Source organism: Ursus maritimus, unplaced genomic scaffold, assembly GCF_017311325.1.
Source record: "Ursus maritimus isolate PB19 unplaced genomic scaffold, ASM1731132v1 scaffold_7, whole genome shotgun sequence".
NCBI classification, from domain to species: Eukaryota; Metazoa; Chordata; class Mammalia; order Carnivora; family Ursidae; genus Ursus; species Ursus maritimus.
In genome coordinates this window covers 56,711,168-56,726,799 of record NW_024426885.1, presented here as the reverse complement: position 1 = coordinate 56,726,799, position 15,632 = coordinate 56,711,168, and the positions used below count along the sequence as shown (strand labels likewise).

At 35.0% G+C, this 15,632-nt stretch overlaps 1 protein-coding gene across 8 annotated transcripts in view; it reads right to left on the bottom strand.

Moving 5' to 3' along the window:
* Positions 1–15,632, bottom strand: part of HERC4 (HECT and RLD domain containing E3 ubiquitin protein ligase 4) — a 140,495-nt gene that overhangs the window by 83,083 nt on the left and 41,780 nt on the right. For all 8 annotated transcript variants that reach the window (XM_040624052.1, XM_040624051.1, XM_008695938.2 and 5 more), the window contains one exon: positions 9,829–9,959. In XM_040624052.1, coding sequence (XP_040479986.1) covers positions 9,829–9,959 — 131 coding nt within the window. The remainder of the gene's footprint in view (positions 1–9,828; positions 9,960–15,632) is intronic.

Sequence of the window (15,632 nt, the reverse complement as noted above, 5' to 3'; positions counted from 1 at the left end):
GGGATCGAGCCCCACATCAGGCTCTTCTGCTATGAGCCTGCTTCTTCCTCTCCCACTCCCCCTGCTTGTGTTTCCCCTCTCGCTGGCTGTCTCTATCTCTGTCAGATAAATAAATAAAATCTTTAAAAAAAAAAACAAAAACATTTATTATTATAGGTCACTGGCACAGCTGTTTGCACACAGCAATAGGCCAATACAGACACTGGAAACTTTACATTAATATGTTTAAAATTTAGGCAAAAATTGAAAAATTTAACTTACAAATAACTGACTGAAGAAAAAATTTAAAAGCTCCCTTATAAAGAAATTGAAGACTGTTTTTTAAAATTCCAAAAAAGAAAATACCAGGCCCAGATGGCTTTAAATGACAAGGTCTGCTATCTTCCAAAGTGGTTCTATTTCAAATAAACAGAAAACAAGGGGACAATCCCCAATATATATTATTAGACTAGCATAACCTTAACAAAATCTGGCTATGGAATAACAACAGAAAATTATAAACCAAGTTCAGCAATAAACATAACAAATAATATTTTAAAAATACTGGCAAACCAAATGCAGCACTACATAAAACGATAACATATGATGACTAAATTGGAGTTACTACAGAAAAATAAGGCTGTTTTGTTTTTTTTTTAAAGATTTTTAAAATTTATTTATGAGATAGAGACAGCCAGCGAGAGAGGGAACACAAGCAGGGGGAGTGGGAGAGGAAGTAGGCTCACATCAGAGGAGCCTGATGTGGGGCTCGATCCCACAACGCCAGGATCACGCCCTGAGCCGAAGGCAGACGCTTAACCGCTGTGCCACCCAGGCGCCCCCCAACATTAAAAATCTTAACATCCATTCATTTAAAAAAAAAATCCCTCTAAACAGGAAAAAAAAAAAAAAGAGAAATCTTAATCTGATATAGGTATCTACAAAAAATATATGGCAAACATGATATTTAATTGTGAAATATTGAAAGTTTTCCCACAAAGAGAACACAGGACAAGGATCTTGATCTTCAGTACTTCTTTTTTTTTTTTTTTTTTTTTTTGAGAGCAAGAGAGTACGTGGTTGGGGGAAGGATCCAATGCAGGGCTAGACCAACGCTGAGATCATGACCTGAGCTGAAATAAAAAATCAGATGCCTAACAACTGAGCCTCCCAGGCACTCCAATCTTCAGCACTTCTAGTGAACATTATCCTAGCGTCCCAGCCAGGACATAAGTAATGGCAAGAAATATGTTAAGCATAAGTATTAGAAATGAAGAAACAAAACTAAATTGATTCACAGATGATATGACTGTGTACATAAGTTATTAATAAGAGTTTACCAAAGTGGATGGATTTAAAATTAATATATAAATGTCAACTATTTCTACATGCCAAAGATACCTTTGAAAGTAGAACTTATAAAATAGCATTAAAAGGAAGTATCTAGCAATAAAATTACCAAAAGATGTATAAGACCTATATGATGAAAAATCTTAAACATTTAATTAGAAGACATTAAAGAAGTTTGGAAGTTGATTAGAAAAGCCAAAATTATATAGACAACTTTTCTACAAATTAGTCTAGAGATTCAAAACACTATTAATCAAAATCCCCCAAAAATTTTTTTGGAGAACACGGACAGGCTGATACTAAAATTTCTATGAAAGTAACAGGCCAGAAACAGCCAAGCATTATTATTATTATTTTTAAAGATTTTATTTATTTGAGAGGGAGAGAGCATACACGTGCACATGAGCTGGGGGTGGGCAAAGGGAGAGGGAGAAGCAGACTCCCCACTGAGCAGGGAGCCCACCGTGGGGCTGGATCCCAGGACCCTGAGATCATGACCTGAGCTGAAGACAGATGCTTAACTGACCGAGCCACCCAGCTGCCCTCAGCCCAAGCATTCTTTTTTTTTTTTTTTTAAAGATTTTATTTATTTATTCGACAGAGATAGAGACAGCCAGCGAGAGAGGGAACACAAGCAGGGGGAGTGGGAGAGGAAGAAGCAGGCTCATAGCGGAAGAGCCTGATGTGGGGCTCGATCCCACAACGCCGGGATCACGCCCTGAGCCGAAGGCAGACGCTTAACCGCTGTGCCACCCAGGCGCCCCGGCCCAAGCATTTTTGATGGATACAATGAACAACAAGGACCTGTTTTATTCCAAACAGCAGAATGACAGTGTCAGAAAGTTTATATAGTGTGAAAGTGGCACGGGGATACAGGAGTTGAAGGAATAAGATGGAGATCACAGAAACAGATGCGTGTGCATATGAAACTTAACTTACAGCAACAGTGGCACTAAAGAGTAGGAGGATGAAGGAATTTTCAAAGACAGCAATGAGAAGATGATTCTAAGAAGATGGCAGAGTAGGAAGCACCAGGAATCTGTCTCCCCATCTACACAACAGTTGCACTGGCAGAATCTGTCTGATGTAACAGTTTTGGAACTCTGGAGTCTATTAAATATCCAGGGGAAGGCTTAGGTTGTAAACTGCAATTAATTTTGGTCAATTTCAACTCTCAGCAAAGCCCTGTTAACAGGGAGCCATCCTTACTCTAGGAGTAGCTTGTACATAGCTTACGAAGTCAGAGTTGGCAACAAAGACCCTGTCCTTATTTTTGAGATTGGTACTCTGATTGCTGCTTCTGATCAAGAGGTGCAGACACAAAGGTGGGTAAGCCATTGTTGCACCACTGTTCCAAGTCCATCCCCTCCAGCTAAAGAGATTTTCAGAGGTTAAAGGGCTGATGCCTTTTCCCCTTTTAATTTCTTGTTTTTCCTCCTTCATTTCTATTACCTCTTCTGAGAGTCAGACGTTTAAGATCCAGGACATTCAAAAGTAGCCTTGTATACACGAGAATTCAGAAGGCACTGTGCACGCCCAGGAAGAGATGCAGGCTCAGAAAAGACCTAAGGGGCCCCTGGGTGGCTGAGCTGGTTTAGGGTCTGCCTTCAGCTCAGGTCATGATCCTGGGGTCCTGGGATGGACCCCCGCGTCGGACTCCCTGCTCAGCGGGCAGCCTGCTTCTCCCCCTCCTACTCCCCCTGCTTGTGCCCTTCTGTCAAGTAAATAAATCAAAAAACCTTTAAAAAAAGAACGAGAGAAAGAAAGAAAGAAAGAACGAACCTGAGAAGACCTTACATTTACACCTCAAGGCTTGTGTGCACAGAGCACATATGACAATCAGAAAACAAAACCAGCAACTCTAGAAAAGGGAGAGAATCTGATGTCCACAGCTACACATTATTAGACTCAAATGTCCAGTTTAAAAAAAAAATCATAGGGCTTACAAAGAAATTGGGATGTGGGGCCTATTTAAAGGAAAACAAAATTAACCAACACGGGTAAGCAAAATGATACAGCCACTTCAGAATGCAGTTTGGTGGTTTCTTACAAAACTAAACATATTATTACAATATGTATACAATAAGATCTGCAAATCATGCTCTGCATTATTTATACAAAGTTGTTAAAAAGTTGCATCCATACAAAAACCTACACACAGACATTTTTAGCTGCTTTATTCATAATTGCCAAACCTCGGAAACAACATGTTTTTCATGTTGTATCAGTTTGTTTCAGACAATAAAATACTATTTAGTGCTAAAAAGACATCAGTGATCAAGCCATCAAAAATGGAGAAACCATACATAAATGCATATTACTAAGTGAAAGAAGCCAATCTGAGAAGCCAATCTGAGAAGGCTACAAACTGTATGATTCCAACTATATAAGTATTCTGGAAAAGGCAAAACTAAGAGTAAAAGGATCAGTAATTGCCACGGGTTAGGGAGGTGGAAGGGACAAACAATCAGATCACAGAGGAATTTTATGGCAGTGAAATCACTCTATGTAATACTATGATGGTATTGAACCCTAATGTAAACCAGGTTTATCTGATAATGATTTGGCAATGCAAATTCATTAATTGGAAAAAATATAGCACTTTGATGGAGAATGTTGGTAATGGAAGAGCCTATGCATGTGTAGGTATAAGTACAATGAAAATCTCTGTACCTTCCACTTAATTCTGTTGTGAACCTAAAACTTCCATAAAAAATAAAGTCTAAAACAACAACAACAACTGGGGCACATGGGTGGCTCATTCAGTTAAGCATCCGACTCTTGGTTTCAGCTCAGGTCACAATCTCAGGGTAATGAGATCAAGGCCCATGTTGGGCTCTGTGCTCGGTGGGGAGTCTGCTTGAGATTTTCTCTCTCCCTCTGCCCCTGCTCCCACTCTCTGTCTCTCTCAAATAAATAAAATCATTAAAAAAGCAAAACCAAAAAACCAACAGAAACTGTCCCCAAGAAAGACCGGATGGAAAATTTCAACAGATAAAAACTAAAACAATTATCTTAAAGATGTTCAAATAACTAAAGGAAGACAAGAAGAAAGTCAAGAAAACAATATGTGAAAAAAATGGAAAAAACAATAAAAAGGAACAGAAAGCCTAAAAACAAACCAAAAAGAAATTTGGGAGATGAAAAGTACAACTAACTAACTAAAAGGAAAAACTCACTAGAGGGATTCAAAAGCAGATTAGAGCAGGCAGAAAAATAAATGAGAGAATTGGAAAAAAGTCTCAAGAACAGAAAGAAAAAAGACTGAAGAAAAGTTGAAGAGAACCTAAGGGACCTATGGGATATCAAGTAGACCAACATAGGTACCATGGGAATTCCAAAACGTAAAGAGAGATAAAGAGAAAGAGAGAGCATTCGAAGAAATACTGGCCAAAAACTTTCCAAATTTGATGAAAGACGTAAGCATCCAAGAAACTCAATGAACCCCAACAGGATGAACTAAAAGAGACCCACACTAAGATACATTACAATCAATCTGTCCCAAGATAAAGAAAGAAATCTGATAGCATCAAGAGAGAAGTAACTTGTCACATATAAGGGATCCTTAATAAGATTATAAGGCGATTTCTCACGGAAACTCTGGAAGTTAGAACGGACTGGGCTAACATAGTCAAAGTGCTTAAAGAAATAAACTGTCAACCAAGAATCTAATGTCTGGCAAACTGTCCTTTCAAAGTGAGAGAGGAATTAAGACATTTATATATAAACAAAAGCTGAGGGAGTTTGTTATCACTAGACCTACCCTATCAGAAATGCTAAAAAGAATCCTACAGGCTGAAATGAAAGAATATTAGACAGTAACTCAAAGCTGTATGATAAAATAAAGATCCCAGTAAAAGTAAATACATGGATGTTTATAAAGGCTAGTATGGTAACTTCTGTTTATAACTTCACATTTTGTTTTCTATATAACTTAAGAGACTAATGCATAAACAATGTTTCTGAATACACAACGTATAAATAAGTTATCTTGTGAAATCGATAACTAAAAGGGGGTGGGGACAGAGTTATACAGGGGCAGAGTTTTTGTATGTTACTGAATTTAAACTGGTATCAATCTGAATTAGTGATATAACTTCAGGATATTAAACATAATCACCATGGTAACCACAAAGAAAGTAGCTATAGAATATACAGAAAAGGAAATGAGAAGGAAATTAAAACATTTCACTGAAAAAAAACCCAACAAACTAAACACAAAAGGGGACAGTAAATCCAGGAAATGAGGGACAAAAAGCAAATAGCAAAATGATAAAAGTCCCTACATCTCAGTAGTTACCTTTAAGTATAAATGGATTAAGCTGTCCATTCAAAAGACAGACACTGGCAGAATGGATTAAAAAACATGATCCAACTATATGCTATTTACAAGAGATACAAATAGGCTGAAAGTGAAAAGATGGAAAAAGATATTCCATGCCAACAACCAAAGGAGGGCAGGGTGGCCATACTACTATCAGACAAAATAGATTTTAAATCAAAAAAGGTTACACGAGACAAAGGACATTATATTTTAACAAAAGCTTCAGTACAGCAAAAAGAGAACAATTAAAAACATTTACACATCTAATGAAAGACCATCAAAATATATGAAGCAAAAATTGAAAGAATTGAAGGAAGATTATTCTACAATAAATGGTTGGTGACTTTAATAACCCTGCTCTCAATAATAAACAGAAAACCACACAGAAGTAAGGAAACAGAGGACTTGAATCACAATTAAGTCGACTATATCTAATAGGACACACACTACCGAACAACGACAACATACACATTCTTCTCAAATGCACATGGAACACTGTCCATGTTAGACCCTATGTTAGGCCAGAAAGTAAGTCTCAATAGATTTTAAAAGATAGATACCATACAAAGTATCTTCTCCAACAACAGGATGATCTTAGAAATCAGTAACATAAGGAAATTAGAAAATTCACTAATCTGTGGAAATTCGACAACATGAATCAAAGAAATCACAAGAGAAATCAGGAAGACTTAAGAGATAAATGAAAATGAAAACACAACATATCAAAACAAGAGATGCCAGGAAAGCAGTGTTAAGGGGGGAATTTAAATTAAAAAACAAGAAAGATCTTGGGGTGCCTAGTGGCTAAGTCAATTAAGCGTCTAACACTGGATCTCAGCTTAGGTCTTGATCTCAGGGTCATGAGTTCAAGCCCTGCATTGGGCTCCATGCTGGCCATGGAGCCTACCTAAAAAAAACGAAAAACAAAAACAAAACAAAAAACACAAGATCTCATATGAACAACCCAGCCTGACAACCTAAGGACCTTAAAAAAAAAAAAGGAACAAATTAAACACAAAACTTGCATTAGAAAAGAAATAGTAAAGATGAGAGCTGAGATAAATGAAATAGAGAATAGAAAAATAGCAAAATTCAATGGAACTAAAAGTTGGTTTTACAAAGATCAACAAAATTGACAAACTTTAGCTAACTTGACTAGGAAAAAGAAAAGAAATCACTAAAATCAGAATAAAAGTGGGGATATTGCCACTAATGCTGTCAAAATAAAAAGGATTGTAGGAGAGTATTAAAAAGTTATTTTGCAAAAAATTAGATGAGTTAGAAGAAAAAGACAAAATCCTAGAAATACAAAACCTACTCATACTAAATCACGAAAAAATAGAAAACCATAACAGATCCATAAATAGTAAAACAACTGAGTCAATAATCAAAAATCTCCCAACGAAGAAAAGCCCTATACCAAATGGCTTCATTAGTGCCTTCTACCTAACATTTAAAGAACTAACACCAATCCTATTCACACTTTTCCAAAAAACTTGAAGAGGTGCAACTTTCTAATTTGTTCTATGAGGTCAGCATTGTCCTGATATCAAAGTCAGACAAGGACACTACAAGAAAACTACAGACCATTATCCGTTATGGGTACCGATGCAAAAATTCTCAATAGAACGTTAGCAAACAGAATTCAGTAGTATAATGAAAAAGCCATATAGCATAGCCAAATGGGATGCAGGGATGGTTCAGCATACACAAATTGATCAATGTAATTTACAACATTAAGACAATGAAGAAAAAAACCCACATCATCATCTCAATTGATGCAGGAAAAAAACTAAACATACCTCAACACCCTTTTATGATAAGGAAAAAAAACACTCAAAAACTAAGAATAGAAGAAAATTATCTGAACATAATAAAAGCCATATATGAAAAACCCACAACAAACATCATCGTCAATGGTAAAAGACTGAAAGCTTTTCCTCTAAGATCAGGAATGAGGCAAGGATGCCTACTTGAATACTTCTATTAAACATAGTACTGGAAGTTCCAGCAAGAAAAAGAAATAAAAGGCACCTAAACTGAAAAGGAAGAAGTAAAATTATCTTTGTGTACAGATATAATCTTATATGCAGAAACCCTTAGAGATTTCACACACGCAAAACTATCAGAATTTAAAAAAAAAAATTACTGAAGCAGGATACAGAATCAACATGCAAAAATGACTTCCATTTCTATACACTAATAATGAACAATCCAAAAAGAAATTTAAAAGACATATGATGAAAACTACAAAAAAATTACTGAAACAAGTTAAAGACATAAATGGAAAGATATCTCCTATTCGTGGATTGGAAGACTTAATATTTTTAAGATGTCAATACCTCCCAAAGTGATCTACAGATTCAACTCAATCTGTATCAAATCATGGAAATGCAAATTCAAATCATGATTAAGTGACACTATATATACCCAAGAGATCAGCAGAAATTTCAAAGTCTGACAATACCAAATGGAGACAAGGACACAGAGTGTCAGGAATTCTCATGCAATATTAATGGGAACGTAAACTGGCATAATCATTCTGGTAAACAGTGTGATATTAACCTGCAAAATTCAAGGTAAGTATCCTCTGCGACCCAGCAATCCCATTTTAGGCATATACTTAGAAATATGAAGGTTCATGTACATCATATAATAAATGCTCAAAGCAACATTAACTGTAATTGCCAAAAACTAGAAGTACCCAAATACCCATCAGTAATAAAAAGAGTAAATAATTATATATGCATATAACTGAATAGAGCACAGCAATGAGATCTAATAATGGAGAACCACAGCATCACACATACAGATAACCAATCATACAAGTAACATGTTAAAAAGAAGTCACCAAAGACTACCTACAGTGTGATTTCAAATATTTAAAGTTAACAGTTGGCAAAACCGAACCATATTGTATATGGATATCTACTACGTAGAAAAAATTAAGCTAAGTGGTCAAAACTTAGTCAAAGTACATTTTGTTTTTTGGGAATCTACCTAATTTAATCCACCAAAGGTGAAGCTCAATTTCAAAGCTGTGATGCTTCTCCCAAGAACTGGGAACCAATATTCCAATCCAACTTTTACCAATAACTAATTTTATGTGTTAAATAATTAACCGCTCAATTTCCTCATCCTTTAAATAAAAAAAAGTTGGAAAAGACAAAGAAAAACAAGATGATTTGTACTTTCCCTTCAAGTGTGATGCTATATACAATAAATACATATTCATTATTAATATCTTGCCCCGGATAAATTTGTTTCAAATAGAGAAAAGTAAAATAGTCAGTAGAAAAGATGTTTCTCCTGTTACTATTATCGCTCAGCAGCAAATTAGGCATTTAGGGAAGAATGTTTTCATCTTAGATACCTAAATTGCTAAACAGTTTGTTAAAAAAAAAAAAAAAAAAAAAATCCGGGGCGCCTGGGTGGCTCAGTCAGTTAAGCGCCTGCCTCCTGCTTCTCCCTCTGTCTGCTGCTCCCCCTGCTTGTGCTCTCTCTCTCTCTTTCTGTGTCAAATAAATAAATAAAACCTTTAAAAAAAACCCAAAAAACCCTACTTTCAGCTAGGAACTGCTATCTTCCGGTAATCTGCAAAAGGACCAACACAAAAGGAATAAGGAGAGACACCCCTATATGTTCTCCAGGCCTTTTGGAAAACTTGGAATTATTCCTTTGGCCACATATATGCAAATCCACAACAAAGGTTATAGTGTAGACATCAAGGGGATAGCCACTATTCAAAAAGGAATGCTCCACAAACATTACCATGGCAAAATGAAGTCTACAATGTTACCTAGCATGCTGTTGGCACTGTTGTAAATAAACAAGGGCAAGATTCTTTTTGTCTAGAAAATTTTTGTGTGTGCTGAAAACATTAAGCACTCTGAGAGCCAAGACAGATCTTCCTGAAACATGTAAAGGAAAATGATCAGAAAAAAAGGAAGCCAAACAAAAAAGTACTTGAATTCAACTAAGTGCCAGCCTGTTTCACCCAGAGAAGTACACTTTGTGAGAACCAATGGAAAGAAGCTTCAGCTGCTGGAACCCACTCCCTATAAATCCATGACTGGGTAGGTGTAAAAAAATAAAAGACCTCTGGACTGTTAAAAAAAAAAATCCTAAATAATTGTGTTACGGAGACTAAGATACTCTTTTATATAACAGCTTACCTTCCACAAGCAATCTGAGTGACAATGCTTCCCATAAGTTCAAAAACTTTCCTTGGGTTTATTTCATGACTGGTAGAGTTATGACCCAACTGACCATACCCTCCAGCTCCAAAAGTAAACACTCCACCTTCCTTTAAAAAAAAAAAAAAAAAAGACAAAACCCTTTATCAATAGAAGGCCTGATAAAAGAAAATAATCTTCAAGAAAATAGATTAATCTTTATATATGGAGTCAATTTTTCTCTTCTATTGTCTTCATAATTTAACAGACGATAGCTGACTTTCCAAGGTAGAATATCTTAAACTTAAGAGAATTGCAGGCTATTTTCACATATTTTTAAAAGTACTTATGTTCTTATCATTATATGTAGCTGAAGCCATCATTAAAGCGATATTAATCATTTTTTGCATTGCCTTTCACAATTATTATATTCAAGATCTTGTTGAATCCCAAGTACATAACCTAAAAATGGTATCATCTTCAGTTTTCAAACTAGTTATGCTTAAAAGGCTCTGCAGAAAGAGTGCAATTAAACCAGAGTGCACAAATATAGATATTTTTAACACACAATTGCTACAATATACAGTTGACCCTCAAACAATGCAGGGGTTAAGGGTGTCAACCCCTTGGGCAGTAAAAAATCCACAAGCAACTTTTGCTTCCCCAAAAACTTTACTAACAGCCTACTTCTGACTGAAAGCCTTACTGATAATATAAACAATACCTAACTTAATCTTAATTTTTTTTGGTATTACTAGGCTACACAGTTTACCTGTGAGTTTTTTCAAATTGCTGCAAATCTTGAAAAACTTTATCAATATATTTGTTGAAAAAGATCTGTGTATAAGTGGACCCATTCAGTTCAAACCTGTGTTGTTCAAAGGTCGACTATATATATAGTCTTTAAAAAATTTATGGTAAAAATATACAACTGGATTAGGTTATGTATATAAAAAAGTAATTTATGATGACAGCTTAACACAAGCACAACTGGTTTTTCAATTCAACTGCTTTTCTTCAGAGTTGTAGCTGTATATACAATTTTATATTCTGCTTTCATCATTTAATAGCGTAAGTATATATATAGCTATGTAAAGAAATTGATTTTTCTTTTTAAAACTTTTTATCATGGAAAATTTCAAACAACTACACAAAAGTAAAGACATGTATATATAAATGTAAGTACAAATACATATATACACACACCATCATATAACCATCACTTGGCTTTTAACAACAAGCAAAAGTTAAATAATCTTGTTTCATCAATGCCCCTCCCATTTTCCTTTTTCAGGGTACTTTAAAGCAAAAAAAAGTACTGGAGTACTTTAAAGCAAATTGTGGACATCAAATCATTTCACCTATAAATGTGTACGTATCTCTAATGGCATATACCTTTCACATATATAAATACATAACACAGTAATACTATTAACACATTTTCAAAATTAATACTAATTTCCTTTTTTTGATAGAAATGGCAAAAGTGTTCATTTTTATTTCTTATGGTTTTTGTAACTGGTATCATTTTTTTCCAGTTTTATTTAGGGTATGATTGAACTGACAAAACTGTATATATTTGAAGCATACAATGTGATTTCACACATATACACTGTGAAATGACTACCACAAAGAAGTTAACACATCCATCATATAATATATACATATATATATATATATATATTTTTTTTTTTTTAAAGAATGCTTCAGATCCACTCTCCTGGCAAGTTTCAGGCACACAATACAGTATTGTTAACTAGTCACCATGTTGTACATCAGATCTTCAGAACTTACTCTTACAACAGAAAGTTTGTACCCTTGACCAATTTCCCCCCATTTCCCCACCCCCACCCCAGCCCCTGGCAAGCAACATTCTATTCTCCATTTCTACAAATTTGACTTTTTTTAAGATTTCCCATATAAATGACATGATAATAGTATTTGTCTTTCTCTAGCTTATTTCACTTAGATTAATGCCCTCCAGGTTCATCCATGTTGTTGCAAATGCAAGTATTTCCCTCTTTTTTTGTGGCTGAATATTATTCCTGTGTGTGTGTGCATATACATATATGTATACATCACACATTTTCTTTATCCATTCATCTGGTAATGGACACTTACGTTGTTTCTTGGCTATTGTGAAAAATGCTACAATGAGCATGGGAGTGCAGTTATCTCTTCAAGAACCTGTTTTTATTTCCTTCAGGTATACACCCAGAAGTGGAATTTGCTGGGTCATAGAGTTTCATTTGTAATTCTTTGAGGAACCTCCATATTGTTTTCTATTTGCACCAGTTTACATTCCTACCAGCAGCGGGAACAAGGGTTCCCCCTTTCTTCACATCCTCACCAATACTTGTCCTTTGTTTTTATGGTAATAGTCATCCTAACAGGTGTGAGGTGTTTTCTCACTGTGGTTTTGATTTGCGTTTTCCTGATGATTGTGAGGTTAACACTAAGCACCTTTTCATGCACCTGTTGGCCCTTTGTTATATTCTTTGGAAAAGTACCTATTTAAGATCCTTTGCCCATTTCTAAACTAGATCATTTGGTTTAGCCATTGAGTAATCGGAGTTCCTTTTATATTTTGGATATTAACCCCTTATGAGATTAATGGTCTGCTAATATTTTCTCTCATTCCATAGGCTGCCTTTTCGTTTACTGTGTCCTCAGCTGTGCAAAAACTTCATTTGTTGTACCACCTATTTTTGCTTTTGTTACTTGTGCTTTTAGTGTCATATCCAAAAAATGATTACCAAGACCAATGTCAAAGGGCTTTTCACCCCGTTTTCTTCTAGGGTTTTAGTTTCAGGTCTTAACATTTATGTCTTTAATTCATTTTGAGTTACATTTTGTTAATGGTAAAATTTGGGGTCCAATTTCTTTCTTTTGTATACAGATATCCAGTTTTCCCAACACCATTTATTGAAGAGACCAAACTTTCCCACTGTGTGTTGTTGGAGTCTTGTACTGATTAGTCAACTACACATATGCAGGTTTATTCCTGGGCTATCTATTGCTTGCTCTACATGTTTGTGTTTATGCCAGTACCACACTATATTGATTTCTATAGGTTTGTAAGATAGTCTGAAACCAGGAGCTTGATGCTCCAGCTTTGCTGTTCTTTCTCAAGATTGTTTTGGCTATTCCTGGTCTTTTGTGGCTCCATATGAATTTCAGGATTGTCTGTCCTATTTCTGTGAAAAATGCCACTGGAATTTTGATGGGGTTACACTGAATCTGGGGATCACTTTCAGTAGTACAGACATTTTAACAAGATTAATTCTTCTAATCCAAGAACATGCACTATCTTTCCATTTATTTGTGTCTTCTTCAATTTCTTTCATTGATGTCTTATACAGTTATCAGTGTACAGGTCTTTCACTCCTTGGTTAAATTTATCCCTCGGTATTTTATTGTTTTTGATGATATTGTACATGGGGATGCTTTCTTAATTTCTCTTTCAGAGTTTGTTCTTAGTGTATAGAGATGCAACTGATTTTTGTATGTTGACTTTGTATCCTGCAACTTTACTGAATTTATTTATTAGAACAGAGTTTTGGTAGTCTTAAGGGTTTTCTATATACAATATTATGTCATCTGCAAACAGAGACAATTTTAGTTTTTCCTTTATAATTTGGATGTCTTTTATTTTTTTCTTTACTAAAATCGCTCTGGCTAGGGCATTTAGTACTATCTTCAACAGAGGTGAAGAGGGTGGGCATCTCCATCTTATTCTTGATCTTACAGGAAGAACTTTCAGCTTTTCACCACTGAATGATGTTAGCTGTGGGTTTGTCATTTATGGCCTTCATAATGTTGAGGCATATTCCTCCTATACTTTACTGAGAATTTTTATCATGAGAGGATGTTGAATTTCGTGAAACGCTTTTCCTGCATCTATTAGAATGACTAATGACTTTTAACCTTCATTCTATTAATGTGGTGTTGACTGATTTGCAGATGTTGAACCATTCTTACATCCCCGTGATAAATCTCACTTGATCATGGTATGTGATCATTTTAATGTACTGTTAATTTTGGTTTGCTAGTATTTTGTTAAGGAGTTTTGCATTTTGTCCATCAGGGATATTGGCCTGTGATTTTATTTTTTTGTAGTGTCTTTGTGTGGCTTTGGTATGAGCATAATAGTGGCCTCATAAAATGCATTTAAAGATGTTTCCTCCTATTTTTTTGAAGAGTCTGAGATGGACTGGCACTATTAATTAAATGGCAGAATTCACCAGTGAAGCCATCTGGTCCTGGTTTTTTTCTGTTGTTGTTGGGAGATTTTTGATTAGTGATTCAATCTCCTTACTAGTTAAAGCTCTGTTTAGATTGGCTATTTCTTTATGATTCAGTCTTGGTAGTTTGGATGTTTCCAGGAATTTATCCATTTCATTTATGTTATCCAATTTGTTAGCATATAATTGTTCATAGTAGTTTCTTATAATTCTTTTATTTGTGCAGTTATCAGTTGTAATGTCCCCTCTTCATTTTTGATTTTGAGTCTTTTTTCTTGTCTCCCTAAAGATCTGTCGTGGGTTTTTTTGTGTATTTTGTTTTGTTATCTTTTCAGGAAAACAGTTCTTAGTTTTGTTGATCTTTTCTAATATATTTTTTGTTTCTATTTCTGCTCTGACCTTTCTAATTTTCTTCCTTCTCCTAATCCTGGGCTTGGTTTGGTTTTCTTTTTTCCCTAGTTCCTGGAAGTATAAAGACTGTCTCTTTGAGAGCTTTCTTTTTCTTTTTTCTTAAAGAAGCTGTTTATTGCTATAAACACTTTATTGGATATGCAGTGATATAGTTTATCACTACCTATCCCCTGTAGAGCTGTTTTTGCTGCATCCCTTAAGTTCTGATATGTTGTGTTTCCATTTTCACTTGTTTCAAGATATTTATTTCTCTTTTACTTATTTTTTGACCCACTGATTGTTCAGGAGTGTGCTTTTAAATTTCCACATATCTGCAAATTTTCCGGCTTTTCTTCTATTATTGATTCATACCATTATCATTGGAAAAGATACTTGCTATGATTTCAATCTTAAATTTGTTGAGACTTGTTTTATGACCTAACATATGATCTCTCCTGCACAATATTGTTGTATGCTTGAGAAGAATGTGTATGTGCTGTTGTTGGATAGAGTGCTCTGTATCTGTTAGATCCATTTGATATGAAGTGTAGTTCAAGTCCTATATTTCCTTATTGACTTTCCATACAGATGACCTATCTGTTGTTGAAAGTGGGGTACTGGAGTGCCCTACCATTACTGCTGTCTATTTCTATTTCCAGCTCTGTTAATATTTGCTTAATATTATTTAGGAGCTCTTATGTTGGGTGCATATATAAGTAGAGTTGTTATATCCTCTTCGTGAACTGACCCCTATAATTTTAATTTCTTAATATCTGATACTGAGGCCATGTTTAAATTTCCTGATTATTTTATTACATCACATCAAAGTATATATCTGGTTGGTAATGTTAAAAATAAGTGGGTTAACAAGTTTCACAGCCCAATCCATCCACATTAAGCTTAATGTTTCAATCTTTGTCTTGATCCACTATTAGGGAACAAAATGGAGATTTTCTAATCTTATTATTTCTTCTAGATTTATTAGTTGGCATTCTTCTCTAGAGAACTTAACTCATCGGCTATTAAGTTACTCTGAAATACAATCTGCAAATGGGAGGCAGGGGAAATATGCTTCTTTCTCATTTACTAATTTTTTAAAAAATGAGTTGTTGTCTTAGCAACTTTCAAAGATAAGCAATGAAGTTTGCTTTGTACTGACGTGAGGAAGAA